The following is a 24,199-nucleotide window of genomic DNA, read 5'->3' as shown; positions in this document are numbered from 1 at the left end:
CACCATCTTGGCCAGGCTGGTCTTGAACTCCTGACCTCGTGATCCACCCGACTCGGCCTCCCAAAGTGCTGGGATTACAGGCGTTAGCCACCGCACCCAGCCATCTTTTTCTAAGAACTGAACATCATGATCAACTTTTCAGGTCTAAGACACAGAACGTAAGGTCCGCAGAGAGTTTGTTTTATTCATCTCTCTATCCCCAGAACCTAGCCCAATGCCCAGCATATAGTAGGTGCTCAATAAATCTTTGCTGCCTGACTGCCAGTAAGGTCCTGACACACCTCGCTCATCTTGGGCAGTTGCCATGCTCAGTCAACCCCCTATGGCTGGACACTGACGTGGTTCCTCATTTTCAATTTTATAAACAATGACCTAATGAACATTATTTTCCTAGATTTTTGTACACTCTCTTAATTATTTCCTTAGCTTACTCTCCTATGAGTACAATTGATGACTCAAAGACAATGACCATTTTTAAGGCCTTTGATACAATTTGCCAAATGCCCACTGGAGACACTGCAGTTAATTACACCCATGTGGATTCCTTGTGAGCTGACCATTCCTAGAGACTGCTGGCTCCAACCTGGTCTAGGCCAGCCCACATTCCCTTCAAGCTCACTCCCTCCTCCCCTACCCGCAAAATCTTCTTACAGAAAAATTCAAACCTAAAACATAGGGAATTGTATAATGGACTCCCACGTACCCATTTCCCAACTTCAGCAATTACCAACGTATGGCCAATCTTGTTTCATCCCTATCCCGCCACTGGAGTGGGGCCCAGAATCTGCATTCTTAAAACCAGCAGCCCACATATATGTATGTGTGTGTATACTTATATACACATACACACACACACACACACACACACATATATATATATATGACAGCCCATATTATGTGTATACATATACATGACAAGCTGGTTTCATCCCAGTTATATCATTCAGGACCAGTTAAACAATTCAGTACCACAATACAAGATACAATTTGATATCGGAAAGGTTCTCCTTAGATTCTGCCCTAGGGGATCTCGTTCCTGAAGTTAGCTGCTGACGATAATGAAGAGAACGGCCAACATTTATTGAGCACTCACAATGTGGCAGGCCGTGTACTAAACTCTGTACACGCATCTCATTAATCCTCATAGCAAGGCTTAAGGTGGAGAGGATTCTTCCCACTTTACAGATGCAGAAACTGAGGCTTAGCAGAGTTAAATGACTTTCCCAAGACCACAGGGCTGGGAAAGAGTGGAGCGAGACACTGGAGGCCGAGGTCCTCATGACCGCACTCCACCACCATGTGGCAGGAGCTCTTCCACAGTGGCCTCCAGGCCTCTTATCATCGATCATATACCCACTATACCTTGGGTACAGGGCTGGGTCCTGGGGACAAAGCAGTGGGCAAGGCAGAGTGCTATGTTATAGCTGGTGCAACAGCCAAGGGCAGCAGATGACTGGGAGAACAAGGTGATTTCAGAGAGTGGTCTATGCTAGGAAGAAAAAACAGGTTTGTCCTTAGGAGTGAGGGTTACTTTAGATAGGGTGACCAGTGAGGGCTTCTTGGAGATGGTGGCATTTGAACTGAGACCTTAATGCCAAGAAACAACCCCCATAGCAAGACCTGGGCACAGAGGGACCTACAAAGGCAAAGGCCCAGTGCCAGGGACTGAGCTTGGGAGCTGAGGAAATAAAAGCCAGCCCTTCCCCAGCTGTCCATTGCTTGATCTCATGCTTTTTTCTCTCCACTTAAGCCAGCCTGAGATAGCTTTCGTCACTAGCCCTGGAGAAGGCAAGGTTTTCTGTCCACACCCTCTCGCTGCTTGCACACTCTGGGCCTTCTTAGCTTGATCCTCTTTCCTGTCCAGCAGCTGAGGGTCCATCGTAGCTGCAGACATTTGTGGACGGCCGACGTCGGATGACATGTTACCATGACACAAAACGACAATGACCACAGCACCACACCAAGAATCATCTACCTCTATTACAACCAGACATTTGCACTCAAATAAGGAGGTGCTGCCGTATACTTATCCGTTGCTGGAGGCAGCATGAATGGGAACCAGACACAGCTGGAAAGCAATCGGGTAACAGAGCGCCAACCCTGTACATATCAGAGGCATTATTGCCACAGTGAAACACAGGAAACGACAGACGCTTTCGGTGAGAAGACAATGACTTAGAAAAGCAGAGCAGAGTGGGGACAGATCACCTGAGGTCAGGAGTTCAAGACCAGCCTGGCCAACATGGTGAAACCCTGTCTCAACTAAAAATACAGAAAATTAGCTGGGCATTGTGGCGGGCACCTGTAATCCCAGCTGCTCGGGAGACTGAGACAGGAGAATTGCTTGAACCCGGGAGGCTGAGGTTGCAGTGAGCCGAGACTGTGCCACTGCACTCCAGCCTGGGTGACACAGTAAGACTCCGTCTCAAAAAAAAAAAAAAAAAAAAAAAAAGCACAGCAGAGCTGCAAGATGGACAACTGTGCTCCCATTACAACTGGAAAGTAAAGAAAATCGTGGCTATGTAATAAGGTCAAGTACAAAAAGCAGACGGTAAACTGCAATCCATGCCTTGGAAAAAAAGAAAAGTGAGTTCTGCTTATGGACAAGGACTCACAGGGACACAGAAAAATGAGGTTCGATTTGTCGGGGGGGCAGGTCACAGAGGGATGTTTTCTTTGCCTTGGATCCCTGACAATGGGAGAGCAAACGCATTTCAGGAAATAATAAGAAAAGATGTGGGTTAAAAGGTGAGCTCAGGTGAGGAAATAAGAAAAATCCAGGTACCCTGTGCAGCAGTGGGTCTGCGGGTCTGCTTGAGCCCCGGGCCCATTCTGTGCATGTGTCTGGGGCCATGTGAGCTCGTGTGTGTTGGTGTGCACGAAAGGTATGCATGCTCTCCTGTCTGCGTGTGGAGATGTGCTGTTCTCTTTGATCTGGGCCAAGGTGCCAGGGAGCTAAGGAGGGCGAGGACTCTAGGAGGAGCCACTGTCGATGGGAGAAGTCTGAGCAGGAGGAGAGTGAGGTGTGGGGGAGGCAGCCATGTGGTCAGAGCTGACTGGGCCACCCACAGACCTGTTCTCACGGTGCGACCTGGAGGCAGAACAGATCCTGGTTCTGCCATAGCTCCCTGTGGGATCTCAGGTAATTAGTTCAACTAAGGATGATGATGTGGCTGTGATGACAGCAACAATAATGGTAATAGCTGGTATCCACTGCGTGCGTGTGTCTGCTGTGCCCCGGGACAAGCCTTCTTCCTTCTCCATCAGGGTCTGGGTCTGGACGGGGCTGGGTCCACCTTCCCACTGGTTAGCTGTGGGAATGGAGTGTGAGCAGCAGCCTCCCTGCCTTGGAGTGGGTGCTGGACAGGCACCCCCCCCCCACCTCTCTGCCATCCCCCCTCCACCTCTCTGCCCTCCCCCTCCCTGCCTGCTGTACTGGGCATCTTGGAGCAGAAGGCTGTTCCCAGCAGGGATACATACGGTTGGAGGTGAGTCTGTCTGCTCCCCCGAGAGCATTGAAAGCTCCGTGGATGTTCTGGACCTGTGGAAAAATGCAGTGAGGGGATGGTCCCCAGGACACCTCCACCTCCAGGCCTGGCCCTGGTTGTGGGGGATGGCCAGGTACCACCTGGTCTAGGAACCCTACCAATGTGTAAAAGGGGGCTCCAGCGGATTTGTGGGGAGCAAGAGGCAGCAAGGGCCTGGCACACAGTAGGCACAAGCTTGTTTCCCATCTCTAGCCCCTACCATGTGCTGCTCCATCCTGGCCCCTTCATATAATTTCATTTCATGCCCCTAATGATGTATTATTGGGCCCATTTTACAGAAGAGCAAATCAAGGCTTGGAAAGACACCAAAACTTGCCCGGCTGGTAAGTGGCTAAGCTAAACTCTGAAATCAGGTCTGTCTGACACTAAGCTGGACTCTTTCCATGAAGTCACACAGAAAATTCAAGTGAACGTGGATTCTGGGTCCCAGAAGATTTCTCCTGAGATCCCAGGGTCCTCTGAAAGGCCCATAGAGGAGTCCAGGCAGGGATGCCCCAGAGCTGTGGGCCCCCCATCATGTCTGCTGCAGAGAAATATAGCAGATGTGAAGAGAACCCTCCTCCGGGCAGTGGGGTGGGCTACTGTAGAGTGGGGCTGAAAACCACATCCCACCTTTTCTCTGAGGACAATGGGAAACCAGGTTGGCCTCAAGGAACATCTAAAGAAGGACAAGGCATACCTGGTAAATGGAGCATGCTACCATGGGCATGGTTAATAGGGGTTATCAAGCTAGACACCCTGGAGGGCTTCCTGGAGGAAATGACATTGACATCAAGATCTGGAGGAAAGTGGGAAGTTAAACTGGCAAGCAGCATGTACAAAGGCTTGAGTATGGAGACAGGCCCACGTGGCCCCCAGGAGGAAGGAGAGTGAGGTGTCTGAATAGAAGGAAGGAGGAGACATCGGAGAGTAGGTGGGGACATGATTCTGTGGCCACTCCAGGAGCAGAGGGCAGCAGCGGGGCGGAGTAATCCCTGATCCTGGTCTCAGGTGGCTGATGTTTACTGAGCACTTAACACACCTGCACGTTCTCAACAAGCAATTCCTCAACAACTGGAAGGAACTGCAATTTCTCAACAAGGAAAAGGAAGTTTGTCTATTTGCTGTCTTGAGACTGACCGTGTGAAGGCTTCATTTCTAACCCATGAGAACGGTGGTTACAGAGACAAGAAGGCTAGAATGTTCTCTTCCATTGTCATGTGACATGGCTTTATCTCACATTTATTTGTACCATTTATTTTTATTTTTATTTTTTATTTTTTTGAGAGGAGTCTTACTCTTTCACCCAGGCTGGAGTGCAGTGGCACGATACCAGCTCACTGCAATCTCCACCTCCCAGGTTCAAGTGATTCTCCTGCCTCAGCCTCCTGAGTAGCTGGGATCACAGGTGCCTGCCACCACGCCCGGCTAATTTTTGTATTTTTAGTAGAGACAGAGTTTCACCATGTTGGCCAGGCTGGTCTCAAACTTCTGACCTCAAGCAGTTCGCCCGCTTCAGCCTCCCAAAGTGCTGGGATTACAGGAGTGAGCCACCGCACCTGGCCTGTACCATTATTTGATCAACATCTGTCTTCCCCCCTAGACTCGAAGCTCCAGGTGGGCAGGGACCATGTTTGTCCTCACCAAGGTATGCAAGGCCTGGACACGGTAGGTACTTTGTAAATATATGTTGAATAGATGGATGGACAGAAAATGAATGGATGGATGGGCCCTAAGCTAAGTTTTGTACATTTTTTTTAAAAATCAGATTTCCACCCCACTAATGACTAAACTTGGGACTGTAGTTTCTGTGTCCTGTTTTGCCCCTGCACGTGGCAATGTGAGACCGCTGCTCCTCTCCCCTCCACCCTGCCTCGGTCTGGGCCCTTCCCTCACCTCCCTGCCTATAGTCTTGCCTCCTGGGTCCATCTTCCTCATTGCAGATGGGTGCTCTGAGTCACCAACCAGACCTTCAGTCTCCACCTTCCTCAATCTAACATGGGTCTCTCGCACCCCACACACCCCACCTGCCGGCTCCCACTTCAGGCAAGTGCTCTGGGCCCTCTCAGCTGCCAAGCGAGCCCTTGTGCCCTGGATCATCTCGGCACAGAACATGCCGTGTCACATACGCTTACTGATCCATTTTTCTGAAAGTAACCTTGAGGGTCTTTCACATGAAAACCACCAGCTGCGTGCTCTAGGAGAGGGGTGATGTTTGAGACGCCCCCTGCCTAGGACCCATTTCCCTGTTCTGTTCCTGGTGAAACCCTTCTTACCCTTCCAGGCTTGGCTTAGATGTCACCTTAAGGGTAACTCTTCCTTGTGCCCAGAGAGGGCAGAGGGCACTGGGTGACAGAGCCCCTGAAGGCCCACCCCCGGCCATGCCATCTCGAGTGTCCCCTGCTCACCTGTAGCGTGTCCCCAAAGGAGAGCTTGTGGATGACATGCGTCATGTCTGGGTTCTGTGGCTGGGCTGTGGCACTGTGTGTGGACACGTGGAAGTTGCCGGGGACCTGGGGGAGAAATGTGAGTTTCAGGAGTTTGGTTGACTTCTCCAGGGGGCGGAACATTGGGGCCTCACCCTGTGTGATCCAGGGAGGACACTGGAATCAGGCAGATCTGGGTTTGGATCCTGCTTGTATCATTTTCAACTGTGCAAAGGAGTCACCCCATCTCTCTGGGTCTCAGGCTCCTCATCTGCAGAATGGGGGCACTACCATAGCTTCCGAGGGGGCTGCCAGGACTATCTGGTGAGAGGGTGCATGTGAAGTGCCCATCTGGGCAACGGGCACAAAGCCAGGACTCATGGCAGCTGCTCCCCCTCCAGCTCTGTGGATTCTGGGCGGCTGACCCCACAGTCAGCTGGGGGATAACCTTTGAGCCTGCAGACTAATGGGGATTCCTCGGACTCCAAACCCCTATCATTTCCTACCCAAGTTTGCCCCAGTGCCCTAGACAGGGGATCCCTGATGGACAGACTGTGGTAGCCTCATCTCTTCCCTGGGTCTCAAGCCCTTGCAGAGCCAAGCCAGCAAGAGGTGCTGGATGAGTATTTACAGAACAAAGGATGCTGGTGACAACCATGTGGCAGGAGCCACTGCAGCTTCTCCTTGTTTCAGCACGAAGTCCCTCCTCCTCCCCCTCCTCCCCCTCCTCCTCCCAGATGCTCAGACTAGAACCCTTAGTATGATCCTGGAACCCTCCTCCTCCTCCCAGATGCTCAGACTAGAACCCTTGGTATGATCCTGGAACCCTCCTCCTCCTCCCAGATGCTCAGACTAGAACCCTTGGTATGATCCTGGAACTCTCCTCCTCCTCCCAGATGCTCAGACTAGAACCCTTGGTATGATCCTGGAACCCTCCTCCTCCTCCCAGATGCTCAGACTAGAACCCTTGGTATGATCCTGGAACCCCCCTTTCTCACTCCCGACATCCCATCCATCAGCTGAAACCCTGTCAGCTCCACCTTCCAAACACACCTGGTGCCTGACCTCTTCTCTGCTGCCCTGGTCCAAGGTCATCTCTTCATGGACAAGAATGGCAGGCTCCTCCCTGGGCTCCCAGCTTCCATGTTCCCCACAGCCTGGGCCTTTTCCCAATAATGACTGTTAAGATCTTTTTAAACCCTACATCAGATCTCATCACTCCTCTGCCCAGAACCCTCCACGGCTTCTATTCTCTCGGAGTCCAGGTCCATGTCCTCGTGGTGGCCCACAGGCCACATCTGGCCACTGGCCAAGCATCGTGTCCCCACCTCTTGGCCTCCTGCTGCTGTGTCCTCTGCTGCTTCCTGTCTGGTCTCCCTGCCGTGCCGGGAACAGCATCCAGTGTGGCCCCATTTTAGGCCTTTGTGCCTGCACCCCTTCCTGGGACCCTCTTCCACATGGCCCTCCCTCGGCCCATCAGGGCCCAACAGAGAGGCCCTCCACGTCCACCTGTGCAAAAGAGCACCCTGGCCCCCATTCCCCATCCCCTTACCTGCTACAGCCTCTGGGATCACCTGCCATCTCATACCCATCCTGTTCTCGTCTGCCTCCTCCCATTAGCATGTCCACCCCCTGCTGTGCCCCCCAGACTCCGACGCATAGCAGGTGCTCAACAGACACTTATTGAATGAATGAATGACTAAACAAACAACACTGAATCCTTTGACTTTGTCATCTGATAATTCCCATTTTACAGAAAAGAAAATGGAGGCTCAGAGCAGTGAAGAAACTTGCTAAGGTCACATGTCAAGAGCTGCAGTCTCAGCTCACGTCTGTTGGACGCGCTGCTCCCTCCTCTGATGCCTGGATGCCATCTACCTCCGCAGCCTGGGCTGATGGCCACATGGCGCCAGTCCTTCAGGAGATGCCAGGACTGGGGAGATGAGCAGACAAGAATCTGGCCTTGGCCAAGCCCCTGTGACACAGACTTGGAACAGACAATGAGACTCTGTGGGATCCACCCTGGCCCAGAGGAATTTGCAGACCATGGGGGTTACAGGGAAGGCCCCCGGCTCAATTGAGGGTGCAGGCTGTATTCAGGGAGGGCTTCCCAGGGGGACGGACATCCTGTGTTAAGGCTCTGAAGATGAGTCTGCATTACTTAGGAAGAGAGCGAAAGGCATCTGGGCAGAGGGAACAGCATGAACAGGTGCAGAGGACAGAAACTGCCCAGCATGTGGGCTGTCTTAGGAACTAAGAGTCTGGTATTATTGAACTCCAAATGAGACGGAGGTGGTGGTGCTGGCAGCAGCAGGAAACAAAGAGGCACAAGGGAGGAGTTGGGGCTGTTTATCAAAGGTCCCCAAATGCCACACTGAAAAACTCAGGGGTTACCTTATTCCAGCCCAGTGAAGAAGACTGTGCGAGCTGTGTCCGAGGAGGGAATATAGCTTATCGTGCAGCAGCCCATCAAAGTCTGATTTTGTAAGCATGTCTGTTTCAAACACAAAGTGTGGACTTCCTGCAGGAATATTCCTACTTCAGCAGGGCCCGAGCTTGTGACTGACAGGGGAGGCATCAAGCTGACAGCCTGTAGCCTCGGCCTCAGCAAACTCGCAGTGGAGCGAGCTGCAGGCTACAGTGGAGAAGGGACACTTGCTGGGTCAGGAGTGGAGCAGGAACAACGGCGTGGCAGGATCTCCCTCGAGGGGCAGCATCGCCTGCTTCAGGGACCCAATAACCCATAGTAGAGCGGTCGCTCTGAGTTCTACACTTGGCCTCAAGCCCAGCCCCGCTTCCTAGCTGGGGAGCCTTAGGCGAGGTCAGTAACCACTCCATGCCTCAGTTTCTCCATCAGCAAAATGGGCGTAAAGCCAGAAGGTTACTGGGAGGATTCACTGAGGTGATGCATACAAAGCAGCCCGCAGCTGGCCTCAGATCGGGTTTGTAGGGTGATCACGTCTGTCATCGGAGCCAACAAGAAGGGCCCTCCCGGAAGAGGGAACACTCACAGGCAGGGCGTGAGGAAAAGCCCACTGTGGGTTTTAACATTTATGCCTCATTTTCACCGATAAAAATAATGCCTGGGTACATTTTCATGATAAAACAGTCACGAGACACAGTCAGACTAAAGACCCTGTTGCTGACCGCCCCTGGGAGTAAGAAACCCACAGCCATAAGGCGTGTGTCCTCCCAGAGTTTTTCTACGCAGTGACACAGGGCCTTCCGCAGATCGGGCCATGGCAGAGTTCAGAACTGGGATTGGGGCCTGGGCCGCGTGCTCCTGGAGTGAAGTGAGTCAAGAAGGCTGTCCCCTCAGCACCTGCCACCCCTGCCGGGCCGCGCGAGGCTGTGACTCAGGAACCCACTCCCCCTCCACACCAAATCCATCATAGGTGGCTGACTCATGCCAGCACATGCTGGGCTGAAGAAAGAAACAGCAACGCTTTTAGAGCCTGTGACTTAGGAACCTACGTCAGTGTCTCTGATGGATTTTAAAAACATATAGCTGGAGCCAGGCCCCATACCCCTCACCCCATCCTGTCCTCCTCCTGCGGGGCTGGCTGATGAAACGAGGTCACCGTGGGGTCTCCAGTGGGGCTGCCGCTGCTGCTCAAAACACGCAAACTCTGACATCTGGCTGCTGGTCAACTTCCTGGGGGTCGGATAAAGAGGCCGTGGGACAAGTCTCAGCCTGATGCTGGGAGAGAGGTGCGGGGGCTGGCTGCTGACCTTGCCATCACAGCACACGGACCCCGGTGGCTTCTTTGAGCACCTCTTGATGGGCGGTTCCTCAAAGGGAAAGTGGCTGGGCTGGGGTGGGGGACGGTGTCTACTCCCTCCAGGAGTATGGGGCAGAGGGTGCCCTAGGCTGTGACCTGGGGCACACAGACACAGCTGGTCATGACATGTGTAACCAAGATGTTGGGAGAAGCAGCCCCAGGCAGTGAGCTCAGAGGGCCAGGGCCCTGGTGCTAGGCTGCCTGTGTTAAAATCCTGGCTGCATGACCTTGACCAGGTCACTTAACCTCCTGTGCCTCAGTTTCCTCCAGGCTACCGTGAAGACTAAAGGAGCTAATATGTGGAAAGGGCTGGGTAAGAACCTAGTATGTGGCAGCCATAACGCAGGTCTAAGAAAGGCTGGTGTGAGCCTTTCAAAGACTCCCTGGCACTCCCCTGACCAGAGAAGGCCCATTTCTTGGACGCCCTCCATGTGCCTTCCACAGGCGCACTTGTAAGGTGGGTGCCAGCTGATGAGGTCATGGAAACTTTGCACTGACGGGAGATAAGGCAGGCCAGGAGGCTTGTCCAGTCTCTACTGCAGAGTTTGTTCATGTTTCACAGCCTGTGAGGTATTATTATCCCCATTCTACAGATGAGGAACCTGAGGCTCAGAGAAGCTAAACTGCCCAGAGTCATTCAACCAGTGACCATGGTAGCCGGGATCCTTGACCACAGGTCTGTCTGACCCCAAAGGACAAGTTCACCCAGAGCTGGCTGGGGGCTCCAGCACAGCCCATTCTAAGGGGAGCAGACTGCAGTCTTGGGCGTGTTTGCCAAGAGGTGGGAGGGCTTGGTGGCAGGGCTGTCTCGTGGGTTGTCACTCCAGGTGCTTGAATAAGCACGATCCCTTCTTGATCACCATCTGGGGCACATATATTTTTTCAGCCCAGGTGGTTGCATCTCCCCGGGGGCGGGGGGCCCACAGTGAGGAGGTGTGTGTGTATGTCTGTTCATCTGTGCATCTTCATCTTCAGTCTTCAGACAGGGCTTCCTTTGTAACCTCAGGGGTCTCCTCCTTCATTCTCCACCACAGCACCCCGTCATTCTCTTCACGCCTGCTTTATCAAAATCACACATTTCCTGTTTACCTGAGCACTGGCTGTCCCCCCGTTATAGACCATGGGCCACCAACGGCGGGGAGCATGGCTGTTTCTCTCCCATTGCAGCCCAGCGCCAAGCACAGAGCCAGGCGTGAGGTGGATGCTCAATAGCACAAAAGCCTGAGTGGAGTGGTCAAAGGGAGAGGCCGAGTCAAGGAGGAGGCACAGGCAGCAGCCGCAGCGTGATGAGGGGCGTGGTGGGGAGTGAATGTGGGCGGGCAGGGAAGGGGAGGGAGGACTTCCCCTGAGGGACCCACATCAGCTGAGGCCTGTGGGTGAGTAGTGGTTCCCCAAGAGGATGAGGTGGGGACAGAGGGAGGGTATGGAGGCCCAGCAGCGGTCCCCCATCAATCCCCCGACCTGCCTGCCGGCACTGTGAACCTCCCCAAGGCCTTAAACCCCCAACTGTGGCCTGCATCTGGCTCCCATTGCTTCGTAAGGACGTGGCTCCTGCAGCTGCCCCTTCTCTCCTCATCATCAGCGTTTTCTGGAGCACTCTCTGCAGCACTTAGATCACCGTCCATTCCAACCCTGCCTTCCTGAGCCTGGCAGCGCCAGCCCTGCTCTTTGATATCTATACATATGTTCTTTTGCAGGCTGCAGGCTCCGCCCAGCCTTTGCTTCCTCCTTCCTGTCCGACTGCCCCTTCTTGCACCTTTTGTTACCCCCGCATCTCCCCACCTCCAAGTGACTGGGGGGGGGGCGCCAGAACTCAGTCCTCAAACTGCAATTCTCTCCAGACCTTAGGTTCTTAAGGCTTTTGGTGCCACGGATGATCTTTGCCAGTCTAATGATACCTACGTTTTAAATGCTTAAAATGTTTTAATGCGTAAAATGCATAGGATTACAAAGTAAAGAGATATTTAAATAGTAATTAAAATATTTAAAAATCCACATTTGAATATGCTGCTTTACTGATGCATCAAATAAGATGACCTAGTGGTGGGTCTAATAATTACTGTAATTTTTATTGACTGATTAAGGGTTTCACTCTGTCACCCAGGCTGGAGTGTGGTGGTGCGATCTCAGCTCACTGAAGCCTCTACCTCCCTGGGCTCAGAAGACCCTCCCACCTCGGCCTCCTGAGTAGCTGTGACTACAAGCATAGGCTTGGTTAACTTTTGTATTTTTTTGTAGATACAGGGTTTTGACATGTTGACCAGGCTGGTCTTGAACTCCTCAAGTGATCCACCCACCTTGGCCTCCCAAAGCGCTGGGATTACAGGTGTGAGCCACTGCACCTGGCCAATCACCGTAATTTTAAAACAGTGGTGCATATAAACAGTCTCTGGAAATTATCTGCAACAACTGTAACGTGCTATAAATATCGGCAATTTCTGTTGTTGGGAGGTCCCAGGCACTGCTAATACTATTGTGGTTTGTGGCCTACGTTCATCGCAGATGGAAATGCTAAACTTTAGATCGAGTTTAGCAAAAATAAAGATGTCAATTTTTCCCCCATCCAACTTCATAGATCTCTTGCATTCAATCCGCTCTTCTTGGGGGTGTCTGTGCACCCCAGGTTTAGAACACGGATCTACAGCCTCTCCGTAGGTAATCTTGCTTAAACCAATGCTCCTCAAACTTCAGTGGCATCAGAATCTCTGAGGGGCGCTTGTTCTAGCACAGAGTCGGTGGGTCTTAGGGGGGCCTGAGAATCTGCATTCCTAACAATCTCCCAGGTGATGCTGATGCTGCTGGCCTGGAGGCTTAAGGAGCCCCCACTCTGAGGACCCATGACTTCCAACATCATCTATTCACTGATGACTCCCACCTCAACATCTGTGGTCCAGAACCCTCTCCTGAACTCTCCACACCTCCAACTTCCAATTTCACCTCTCCCTGTAGACACCTAATGGGAACCCCAAAGGAAACCAGAGTGGAATGACCAATGCCCAGCCCTACCTACTTCCCACAGAATCCAGGCTTTTCTAAGCTTCCATGTCTAGAAACAGGACCACCCGGTTGTCAAGACAAAGATGTCAAAGGTTTCTTTGCTTCCACATGTGCCCTTACCCCCACATCCGATTCTTCATTGAGTCTTATTGATTCTACCTCCCTAATCCGACCACATCTCCCCAGCTCCACTGCCACAACTACTGCCTGCCACCCTCTCCAGCCCAGCCCCATCCTTTTTTTGTTTGTTTTGAGATGGAGTCTCACTCTGTCACCCAGACTGGAGTGCAGCGGTGCGATCTTGGCTCACTGCAAGCTCCACCTCCCGGGTTCATGCCATTCTCCCGCCTCAGCCTCCTGAGTAGCTGGGACTATAGGTGCCTGCCACCACGCCCGGATAATTTTGGTTTTTTTGGTATTTTTAGTAGAGGCAGGGTTTCACCATGTTAGCCGGGATGGTCTCGATCTCCTGACCTCGTGATCCACCCACCTCGGCCTCCCAAAGTGCTGGGATTACAGGTTTGAGCCACCGCGCCCGGCCACCAGAGCCATCCTTCTAAGGGTGTGCGGTCCAGCAGAACTTTCCTCAGCGATGGAAGTGCTTTCTCTCTGCACTGTCTAACGCTGTGGCCCCTAGCCAGCACGTGGCTTTGAGCACTTGAAATGTGGTTGATGAGAATGAGTGACTGAATTGTACATTTTATTTAATTTGAATTAATTTAAATAGCCTTATGTGGCTGGTGGCAACCTATTGGATAGTCCAGTTCTAAGGCATAAATCTGATTACATTGCCTCCCTGTTCAAAACCCTCAAATGGCTTTCCATCACAACCACCATAAAATCCAAATTACGGGGCATGGCAAAAGTGCTGTGTGGCAGCTCATGGGCAGAGAGAGCCCCCAGTGAACCACGACCCCCAGCATCCCTGCCTCCTGGTATCTCCTCCTCCTGAGGGCCTGGGCTGGTGCGAGACTCCCTTTAACCCACAACATGCAGCAGATTTCTCCCAGCAACACTCGAAACCTTAAGAAAGCCTTGCAGCTTCTGCTTTAGCACTTAAGGGAGCCCTGAACTGTCACGTAAGAAGTCCACCCTGCTTGACAGATGACCAGGCCTGGCCTTCCAGCCGCCTGCCAGGGACTGTGGGAAGGGACAGCACACACCCTCTCTAAAGGGGAACACTGCCCATTGGTGCCAGGTCATTGTCATAGCGGGAACACGGACCCAACGTAGTGAGAGCCTCTGACTTTTAAAAGCCAGAAATCTGGATTCCTGATCTTTTCATACTGGTTCTGATGCAGTTAAATGCTATACTGGACAAACAAAATTTATCTTTGGGCTGGATGTGGCCAGTGACTTTGCAACCCCAACTCAGGTGTCAGGGTCTGGAGGAAGGGCGTTCTGAGCAGAGGCTGCAGGAGGGACAAGGAGAAGCCAGGAGTGGCCAGTGGCTCAGTTTGGCTGGGGCTGGGAAGGGGAGTTGTGGGACATGCGGATAGCTGTGTGACCTCGGGCAAGACACTTAACCTCTCTGGGCCCCAGCATCCTAACCTGTCAAATGGTGCTGCCTCACAGCGTTGTTGAGAGGCTCCACTGTGACAGTACCGAGCTTCGAGGAAGGCCGGCACGTGCTGAGCAAAACCCTGCCAGCTGCCACCGGGTGCCTCGGCCCTCCCAAGGGCACTGCGTTCACCCACTTGACTTAGCATCTGAAGCTCCTGGTTCTGAGGACAAAACAACAGTGAACCTTGAATGGTCCTTCTGAGCAGACAAGGTACTTTCAAGCCCACCTCATCTCACTCCCCTTGGCTTTATTCCTCATCACTGCACTTAGCATCCCTGATGCTTTCTGGTTTGTAGACTGTCTCCCTCCACCAGAATGGGAGCCCCACCAGCCCAGGAACGCTGCCCCAGAGCCTATCACCGACCCTGGAACACAGAACGTGCTCATTCAAAAATTTTTCTGAATGAATGAATCTGCATTAGCTCATTTAATCCCCACACAAACTTTGTGAAGTGGGTGGTATCGTGATACTATTATCGCCATCACACCCTCAGCCTAAGATGGGTCAAGTGACTTGTAGAGGCCAAGAAGGGGTAGAGCTGGGACTTGAACCCAGGGCTGGGGGCTGCAAATCCTCAGGTCTTCTCATCATTGTCTCCCTCATTGGAGAGAAGAGTAGCTCCTTCCTGAACCAGCCATCAGGGGCTTAAAACCCCAGGGAGCCTGGACCACCCATCCAGATTCTCAGCAGGAACGGCCAGGCAGCTGGACACGAACCCTCGCTTGCTGGGGCCTGTGTTGGGGTCAGGTCGAGTGAGTGCCTCCACAACCAGTTTCCAGGGAGCGGGGAGACAGCAGGAAAGGGGAGCAGGTAGAAAGGGCTGAGGCAGAGCTTCCATACCTTGTTGATGCTGAACTGCCCCTCGAAGCGGCAGCCTGCCCCATTGTTCAGCGGGATCTTCATGGAGTTGTCGATGTGGCCCACTTCGTGCCTGCCCATCTCATCCTGAATGTCAAGCCCGACCACTGCAGGAGCCAAAGGGAGACAGCAGTCACAAACCCAGAGACGCGGGAGGATGGGGGCCAGCCTGTTCTCTCTGGGAGCCTTCATTCATCCATTCCAGGGGCAGGCCAGGCTGGGGACCTCCAGGAGCTCATGGTCTGGGGTCCAAAGACTACAGGGGACAGGGCAATGACTCTGCTAAATGTGAGGCCGAGGGAGGCGGTGCATAGTAGGGGTCCTGGGGCCACCCTGGGGTCTGCCATACTGGTCCTCTGAATCTGGGTCCTGCCTCAGGTACTTAACCTCTGGATGCCTCAGTTTCTTTCTCTGTAAGATGGGGGTTGACCATAATTGAACCTTCCTTGAAAGATTATGGGGATCAAATAGTTCATAGATGTAGAAAATGCTTAGGGTCTGATGAACGCTAGGTGGAAAGTGCTTAATAAATGTTAGCTCTTGTATCTCAGATAGTCTTTGTTTTTTTGTTTTTTTTTTTGAGACAGAGTCTCGCTCTGTTGTCCAGGCTGGTGTGCAATGGCAGGATCTCGACTCACTGCAACCTCTGCCTCCTGCGTTTAAGCAATTCTCCTGCCTCAGCCTCCCAAGTAGCTGGGAATATAGGTGCCCGCCTATACAAAAAAATTTTTTTGTATTTTCAGTAGAGACGGGGTTTCACCATGTTGGCCAGGCTGGTCTTGAACTTCTGACCTCAGGTGATCCACCTGCCTCAGCCTCCCAAAGTGCTGGGATTACAGGTGTAGGCCACCGTTCCTGGCCTTCAGAGAGTTTTTGGGTTTATGGGGTGAATAGGCTCAGGCCCCCCATCCATTCATCCATCATTCACTTATTCATTCATTCACACATTCCTTTACCCATCACCTATGCTACCAGCCCTATGATAAGCACCAGGGATGCACAAAGGGAAAAGATAGGCCCTGCCCTCTGTCACCTCACTGTGACTCAGATGGCTTCCCCATCTGTAAAATGGGCAGGCCAATGCCAACTGCATCCCCAGAGATGGTCCAAGTAGCCAGTGGTGAGATGATCCCTGTGAACTACGGAAATGTAGGAATTTCCCTGGCAGGAGCGCTAGAAAGGAGGTGCCATACAGAGGAAGAACAGCTGGAAGCAATTTTAAAGAGGGACAACCTTAAAAGGGAAAATTGGGAACAACTCTGTGTTCCTCGATGAGGACAGAGAAGTGAGGATCCATCCATAGAAGGGAACGTGCTGGAGCCATTCGAAATGACTCTCACGGGTCCACACGACACGGGAAATGCCAATGGTATAATGTGAAGTTTAGAGAAAATACAAGCAGGTCCGCTTTTCACTCAGCAGTTCCAATGTTGGCAGCCTGTCCTCTAGATCCACAATGTGTGTCCAGATGTGTGTGCAAAGCTGCTCAGGCAAGCTTATCTGAAATAGTGGCAATTGGAAGCAATTCAACTGCTTGTCACTGGAGCCAGTGGAACAGCCCTCTTCCCAGTGCCATGCGGCAGGTACAAAGAATGGGCTAAATGCAGGTGCGTGGAGGAGGCTCGGAGTAGATCAGTGGCTGAGTTACTAGCGCTGAGACCTCAAGCAGGTTGCCTAATCTCTGTGCCTCAGTTTCCTCTCCTATCACAGGCTTGTTGTGAGGGTTAAAGAAAAGTAAAACAGGACTGGGCACAGTGGCTCACGCCGGTAATTGCAGCACTTTGGGAGGCCAAGGTGGGCAGATAACTTGAGGCCAGCAGTTCGAGACCAGCCTGGCCAATATGGCGAACCCCATCTCTACTAAAACCACAAAACATTAGCTGGGCGTGGTGGCAGGTGCCTGTAATCCCAGCTACTCGGGAGGCTGAGGCAGGACAATCGCTTGAACCCGGGAGGTGGAGGTTGCAGTGAGCTGAGATCATGCCACTGTACTCCAGCCTGGGCAACAGAGAAAAACTCTATCTCAAAAAAAAAAAAAAAAAGAAAGAAAGAAAGAAAGAAAAGAAAAGTAAAATAGCACTTACTATGTGCTAGACTCTCTTCTAAGTGCCTTTTATGTAAGAACACACCTTCTTGGCTGGGCGCGGTGGCTCACGCCTGTAATCCCAGCACTTTGGGAGGCTGAGGCGGGTGGATCACGAGGTCAGGAGTTTGAGACCAACCTGGCCAATGTAGTGAAACCCCATCTCTACTAAAAATACAAAAAATTAGCCGGGCATGGTGGCGGGCACCTGTAATCCCAGCTACTCAGGAGGCTGAGGAAGGAGAATGGCTTGAACCCGGGAGGCGGAGGTTGCAGTGAACTAAGATAGCGTCATCGCACTCCAGCCTGGGTGACAGTGTGAGACTCTGTCTCGAAACAAAACAAAACAAAACAAAACAAAACACCATTTAAACACCCCTGTGGGGAAGATAATATTATCAGTCCCATTCTACATCTAGGGCAACTGAGGCACAGAGACCTCACCGCTAGGAAACAGCAGAGCCTGGAATGAAATCCAGGTGGATTTGCTTCTGAGCCCACACCCTTCAGCCATTCTGCTAAGACACCTCAAATCCCAGTGGATTTAATATAGCCAAAGGACGCAGGACAGGGCCTGGCCTGGAAGAATGGAATAAATGGCAGCTGTTATTATTTTACTCATATTATGAGTAATATGAGAACAGCTCCAAGACACTAGCTAGAAAAAAAAAAAAGAAACTCCAGAAGGTTCACATATGGTAGGGTCCCAATTAATTATGTAAAAAGAAAAAACAATAACAACAACAAAAACAACCCCAAACCCAATATATGTTCACAGACACGCACACACATGTAGGGGTGGGGAACGGGGGCCCCACCTGCTAGCAGAGGTGTCCTTTGGGGAAGATGGCATGCTGGGACAAGAAGGGGGACAGGGGAGGGGTACTTTTGCTTTTTAAAAAACATATTATTTTTGTATTTTTGAATGTATGTCTTTTTTAAGATTAAAATATATTCTATTAGTTGTATAATGAAGAATATTATTTTTAAAAGCAGGATATGAGATCATACATGCAGGACGATCTCAGCTATGTTCAGAAACACAGAAAGGAAGGCCAGCTGGACAGAATGATGTCAAAATGTCACCAACACTGCTGTCAGGTGGCAGAGTTATGGGTGATCTCTTTTGCTTCCCTGTGTTTTCCAGAAGTATAATGATGAGCATGTGTTTTTTCCTATAATAAAAATGTGAAGTTCTTTTAAAGAAAAGCCAGAATGCTGGGCTGTAACAGGGGTGAGGGGGTTGGGGGTTCAGGTTATAGCCCCACAGATCCAGCAGGGCATGGCAGGGAACGGGGTGGAGGTTGCCTGGCCCCTCCTGGAACCACATCTCTTCCCTTTCCTACCACACTTGTCCCAGTCCTCTGGTCTGACTAAGAATTTCCTTGTTCCAGAGATACAGTCACTCCTGAATGAGAATCTGCCAGATGAATTATTTTTCTAAGTGAAAGAAAAAAAATAACAAAAAATAAGACCGACCTATTTCAACAGGTTCCCTGGCTTGGGGCCCAGCGAGGATTCAAAATTGTGACGTAAATCTCACCAAAAGCAATGACAGGGCTGAGACTCTTCCTATCTCTGGCCGGAGATGCACCCAGTGTTCTCTCAGCTGTGTCCTTTAACAGGAAGAGGGGGTGGGGAGAGAAGGGCCTGCAGCAGGCTCTGTGCCAGGCTGGGCAGAGGGACGGCTGGAACCCCAGTCCAGGAGAGGGCGCCCAGTCCACTCGCTGACAAGTCTAGGGACCATGGCATTAGATTCTCCCAAGAACCTCAGACAACAGACATTACTAAGCCCATTTTGCAGATGACGAACCTGAGGCTCGGAGAGGTCACCCTAGCCAAGGTCACAGTTTTAGCCAGCAAAGGAGCCAGGATCTGACTCCAAATCAGACTTCAAATGAGTTTTGTTTTGTAGAAGTAATTCATTCTGGGCCAGGCACGGTGGCTCATGCCTGTAATCTTAGCACTTTGGGAGGCTGAGGTGGGTGGATCACCTGAGGTCAGGAGTTCGAGACCAGCCTGGCCAACATGGTGAAACCCCGTCTCTACTAAAAATACAAAAATTAGCTTGGCATGGTGGTGCGCACCTGTAATCCCAGCTACTCGGGAGGCTGAGGCAGAAGAATCGCTTGAACCCAGGAGGCAGAGGTTGCAGTGAGCCGAGATCGTGCCATTGCACTCCAGCCTGGGTGACAGGAGTGAAACTCCGTCTCAAAAAAAAAAAAAAAAAAAAAAGAAGTAATTCATTCTTTTGGTTAAAACAAAATAGGTGTGAAGTCAAAAAGGGAATCTCTCAGCCCTTCACTGTCGCAGATGCTCTTGAGCCCTGTCCTGCACTCTCTCACGGATGGTGGACCGCTCCAGCTTCTCTAGGTGTCAGCTGCCAATGACTCAGAGCTGCGCCCTTCTCCAGATGAATGCTCTTGGCTGACCGGAGGTCTTCTCGCTTGAGATGCTTGGGAGGTGATATGACCCCCGCCACGCACACCACTCTGCAGCCATTACCCAATGACATGGATAATAACAGCCTGGTCCCATTGCTATTGGGTGTGACAAATGCTATGGTGTCATTCACACCCCACAGCATCCTGTGAGATCAGGCTGAGTTTGGACTTCAGCTGAACACACATCTTTGCTTATCCTGTCGTACTGCCCTATCCTGCGTCCCTAACTCCCTTACAGCTTCCTCCCCTCAACAAGTCACTTGCATGAGACTCTCAGGCTCTGCTGCGAAGCTGTAACATGACCCTAAGAAACACCCCACCTCCCTGCACCAAATCAGCTGCTCTCCAGGGTTAACCCCTATGAGTAGTGTCTTGTGTTTATTATGCCAGAAAACCTCCAAGTGCATGCATACTCAATTATATTCTCCTCCAAAAAAGAGTGGGGAGAACCATATGTTGGCTTGGCTTGTCCTGGAGATCTTGCCATTTCTGCACACACATTTGCCCTAAGGAGGTGTCCTGCTGGAGGGAGGGGCTGCGTGGAGTACTCACACTCGCAGTGCAGATTGGGTAAACTGATGTTCAGACTGACGTCGATCTTGCCACCGCTGTCCTTGTCTGGGTCATCGACATAGAGCTCGTTCACACTAGGGGAAAGACAAGTATAGGAACCTTTGTTGAGATGGCAGCAAAGATCTCAGCTGCAGGGGACAGCCGGGGACCACTTCACTTGGTGACCACAACTTAGATAACCCAGACTCCATCTGGGCAGAGCCTGCACCTCCTGTGCCCTCAGGCATGGGTCTAGGCTGCACTCTTCAAGTGCAGCCTTACCTCTCAGGACGGGAGGGCTGGGCTGGGCGCAGCGGCTCACGCCTGTTATCCCAGCACTTTGGGAGGCCAAGGTGGGTGGGTCACCTGAGGTCAGGAGTTCAAGACTAGCCTGACCAACATGGTGAAACCTCATCTCTACTAAAAATACAAAATTAGCTGGGCGTGGTGGCGCATGCCTGAAATCCCAGCTACTTGGGAGGTTGAAAATCACGAACCCAGGAGGCTGAGGTTGCAGTGAGCCGAGATTGCGCCACTGCACTCCAGCCTGGGCAACAAGAGTGAAACTCCGTCTCAAAAAAAAAAAGAGGGGAGGGCTGGGGCTCAGGAAAGGGAAGGGGTGGGGTGGGATAGCACAGTGGTAAGAGCATATCTTTCAGAGTCAGACAGATTCAAGTTCAAATTCTGGTTCTGGCACTTCCTATGCTCACCTCCGAACACACCTGTTAAGTGGGGATAACACCACCCACTACAAATAAGGTGGTATGAACACTAAAATGAGAAATAGGGGTCTTATAAGGGATCAGGGCCTGGCACCAACAGGCACAGAGGACCTTACAGCCTCCTCTCTTGAGGTCCCCTCCCCCGAGCTGGGAAGCCAGGAATTCCCTGATGCTCATCCGTAGGGGCAGAACCGGTTCTGAGAAACGACTTGACCGCTGTATTAATTTCCTGTGGCTGCTGTAACAAATTATCACAACGGGAATGGCTTAAACCAACACACATTTATTGTCTTACGCTTTTGGAGGTCAGAAGTCTAAAACGGGCTGTGTTCTTGGGAGAATGCATTTTCTTGCCTTTTTCAGCTTCTAGGCGCTGCCTAGGCTTGTGGCTCCTTCTCCCAGTTCCAAAGCCAGCAGCTTCCCCCTTCTCTGACCTCCACCTCTCTCTTTTTTTATTTTTTGAGACAGAGTCTCACTCTGTTACCCAGGCTGGAGTGCAGTGGCGCGATCTCGGCTCACTCCAATCTCCACCTCCCAGGTTCAAGCAATTCTTCTGCCTCAGCCTCCCGAGTAGCTGTGACTACAGGTGTGTGCCACCACTCCAGCTAATTTTTGTATTTTTAGTAGAGATGGGGTTTCACCATATTGGCAAGGCTGGTCCCGAACTCCTGACCTCGTGATCCATACCCCCCATCCCCCCTCCCCCTCCCCCCCCTTCCCCCTCGCCTCAGCCTCCCAAAGTGCTGGGATTACAGGCGTGAGCCACTGTGCCTGGCCTCCACCTCTCTCTTACAGGAACTCTTGTGATTTCATCCAGTCCACCTGGCTAACCCAGGATCCTCTCCCCATCTCGAGATCCTTAATGTAATCACATTTGCAAAGTTCCTTTTGAATGCAAGGTAACACGGCCACACACATCAGGGACAGGGACCTAGACATCACGGGGGGCAGGGGGTCATTATTCTGTCAACCGCATCGGCCATATTTAGGGGCAGGTGGCTCCACAGACAGCCATGTCACCTTGCTGTCAGCAGCACAGTGTTGGCATCTGTTAGCAATCCAAATTTGCTCAACAAATACTTTTTGAGTACCTACTACCTGTCAGGAGCCAGAAACAGCAATGAATCAGACAGATGCTGTCTCTGCCTTCTTCAAGCTTATAGACACAAGAACCAGACATCACTCAGCCCCTAAATATGCTGCCACCCCCAACGCTGATTAGTACTTGACAGAAAGCTGCAGGGGGCCGTGACAGGGACTACAGGGCCACTGACCTTTGGGGAGAAGGGGCTGGGAAGACCTCTCTGAGGTGTGATTGAGGTCTGGGGGATGCGTAGGCATCATCCTGGCAGCATGTGCAAAGGCCTGGAGGTTGGGGAGGGCATGGCTGCTTTGCGGAACTGAATGAAGGTCACCGTGGTTGCAGTGTAAGGAGGCTACACGAGGCCTTTAGACTTTTTTTTTTTTTTTTTTTTGACAGAGTCTCGCTCTGTCCCTCAGGCTGGAGTGCAGTGGCGCGATCTCGGCTCACTGCAACCTCCGCCTCCCGGGTTCAAGCGATTCTCCTCCCTCAGCCTCCCAAGTAGCTGGGACTACTGGCATGCGCCACCATGCCTGGCTAATTTTTGTATTTTTAGTAGAGGTGGGGTTTCACCAGGTTGGCCAGGCTGGTCTTGAACTCCTGGCCTCAGGTGATCTGCCCGCCTCGGCCTCCCAAAGTGCTGGGATTACAGGCATGAGCCACCGTGCCCGGCCGAGGCCTTTAGACTTGATATGAGCACAGCCACGGGGTCAGGCTCGCACTCACACGGGCTCCCTCTGGCTGCTGCGAGGAAGACCCACTGGAGGGGCTGCTGTGCAAGAGGGAGACCAGGCGGGGGATGGCGGCGCCTTGGATGGGGTGGGATGGGAATGGAGAGCAGGAGGGCTGTAGGAACCCACGTAGAGCAGGCGGGACTTGCTGATGGATGGGACTGGGCGGAGGAGGGTGAGGTGAGGGGGGAATGCAGACACACTGCTGTGTTTCTTCCTGGACCCATTCTTTGGGCTGAGAGCCCTTGGAAGAGGAACAGGAGCAGCAGGAGGGAGAGGTGCTGAGTGCCAGAGGCTGTGCTGAGCCCAGGTGTCTTGGAGGCATCCTCAAGTAGCTGCTGGATGTCTGATGGCCGCATGTGATTCCCAGATAATGCCCCCCACCCAGAGGGAACCAAATCTAAAGGCCTGGTCTAGGGGGCAGCTGGAGGGGGCAGTGCTTCAGGTGGCTGGGCTGTGGTTATTTTAAACATTTATTAGGCCCCTTGGGTCCAGTCCCTAGGCTGTAAAATAAAAGAGAACTGCCCTATCTAAGCAATGAAGACTCCAAGAGAGCTTTGTAAATGGCCACATCTTAGGGAAAGAATGAGTCAGACCAAGGCAAAGGAATTTCGTTTTTACTAAGACCACATCTTTGCGCCCCTAGCACCTGGTGTGATGCTGTTCACAAGGAACGGTGGGCTCTGAAAAGACACCTGGGGCTTCTCTGTGGGGCCCACAAGGATATTCCCAGAGACAAGAGTGCAACAGATGGGCCTCCACTCGTTAAGCTGGGGGAGGCCTACTACGTGCATTCACGCTGTCCCATGTGCGCCTGTGAAATGCCCTGAGCCCCATCTTAAAACCAGGGAACAGGCTCGGAGAGGGTGTGTCCCATCCCCGGGGTCACATGCTAGGAAATGGCCGAGCTAGAATCTCAACCCAGCCTTTCCACAGCTCAGGCTGCCTCCCAGCCGTCTCCTCAGCATCAGGGTCAAGGAAGAAAATGAAGGAGGGCCCTGGTCCTGGGAAGCCTTAGGATGGGAGAGGGGAGACACGGGCCTGCACTTGACCTTGCTTGTAGTGTTGGCCCCAATCAGAGGCCACCAAGAGCAAAGGAGCTGGAGGGAGAGAGGCAAACAGGAGCCCAGGAGGTTATGAGAGACAGGACTAGCTGGATTTCCTAGGCCAAATAAGAATTCCTAACCCTAGCTGGGGAAGGTGACCACTCCCACCTTTAAACACGGGGCTTGTAACTCAGCTCACACCTGACCAATCAGGTAGTAAAGGGAACTCACTGAAATACCAATTAGGCTAAAAGCAGGAGGTAAAGAAAGTCAAATCAGCTATGGCCTGGGAGCACAGGGGGAGGGACAATGATGGGGATATAAACCCAGGCATTCGAGCTGGATTGGGCAACCCCCTTTCAGTCCCTCCTTCGTGTGGGAGCTC

At 52.1% G+C, this 24,199-nt stretch overlaps 1 protein-coding gene across 3 annotated transcripts in view; it reads right to left on the bottom strand.

The window, feature by feature from the left end:
- The window catches only part of ERGIC1 (endoplasmic reticulum-golgi intermediate compartment 1), a 117,970-nt gene that overhangs the window by 22,053 nt on the left and 71,718 nt on the right, over positions 1-24,199 (bottom strand). For all 3 annotated transcript variants that reach the window (XR_010112246.1, XM_003813997.6, XM_063604707.1), the window contains exons 4-7: positions 20,235-20,329; positions 15,138-15,262; positions 5,936-6,040; positions 3,481-3,541 (exon numbers count right to left, since the gene is read on the bottom strand). Coding sequence is in view for 2 of the 3 variants with exons in the window: in XM_003813997.6 (XP_003814045.2) it covers positions 3,481-3,541; positions 5,936-6,040; positions 15,138-15,262; positions 20,235-20,329 (386 nt within the window). In the remaining variant the exon portion in view is untranslated. The remainder of the gene's footprint in view (positions 1-3,480; positions 3,542-5,935; positions 6,041-15,137; positions 15,263-20,234; positions 20,330-24,199) is intronic.

This window comes from Pan paniscus, chromosome 4 (genome assembly GCF_029289425.2).
Source record: "Pan paniscus chromosome 4, NHGRI_mPanPan1-v2.0_pri, whole genome shotgun sequence".
Taxonomy (NCBI): domain Eukaryota; kingdom Metazoa; phylum Chordata; class Mammalia; order Primates; family Hominidae; genus Pan; species Pan paniscus.
This window is presented reverse-complemented; position numbering and strand designations above follow the sequence as displayed.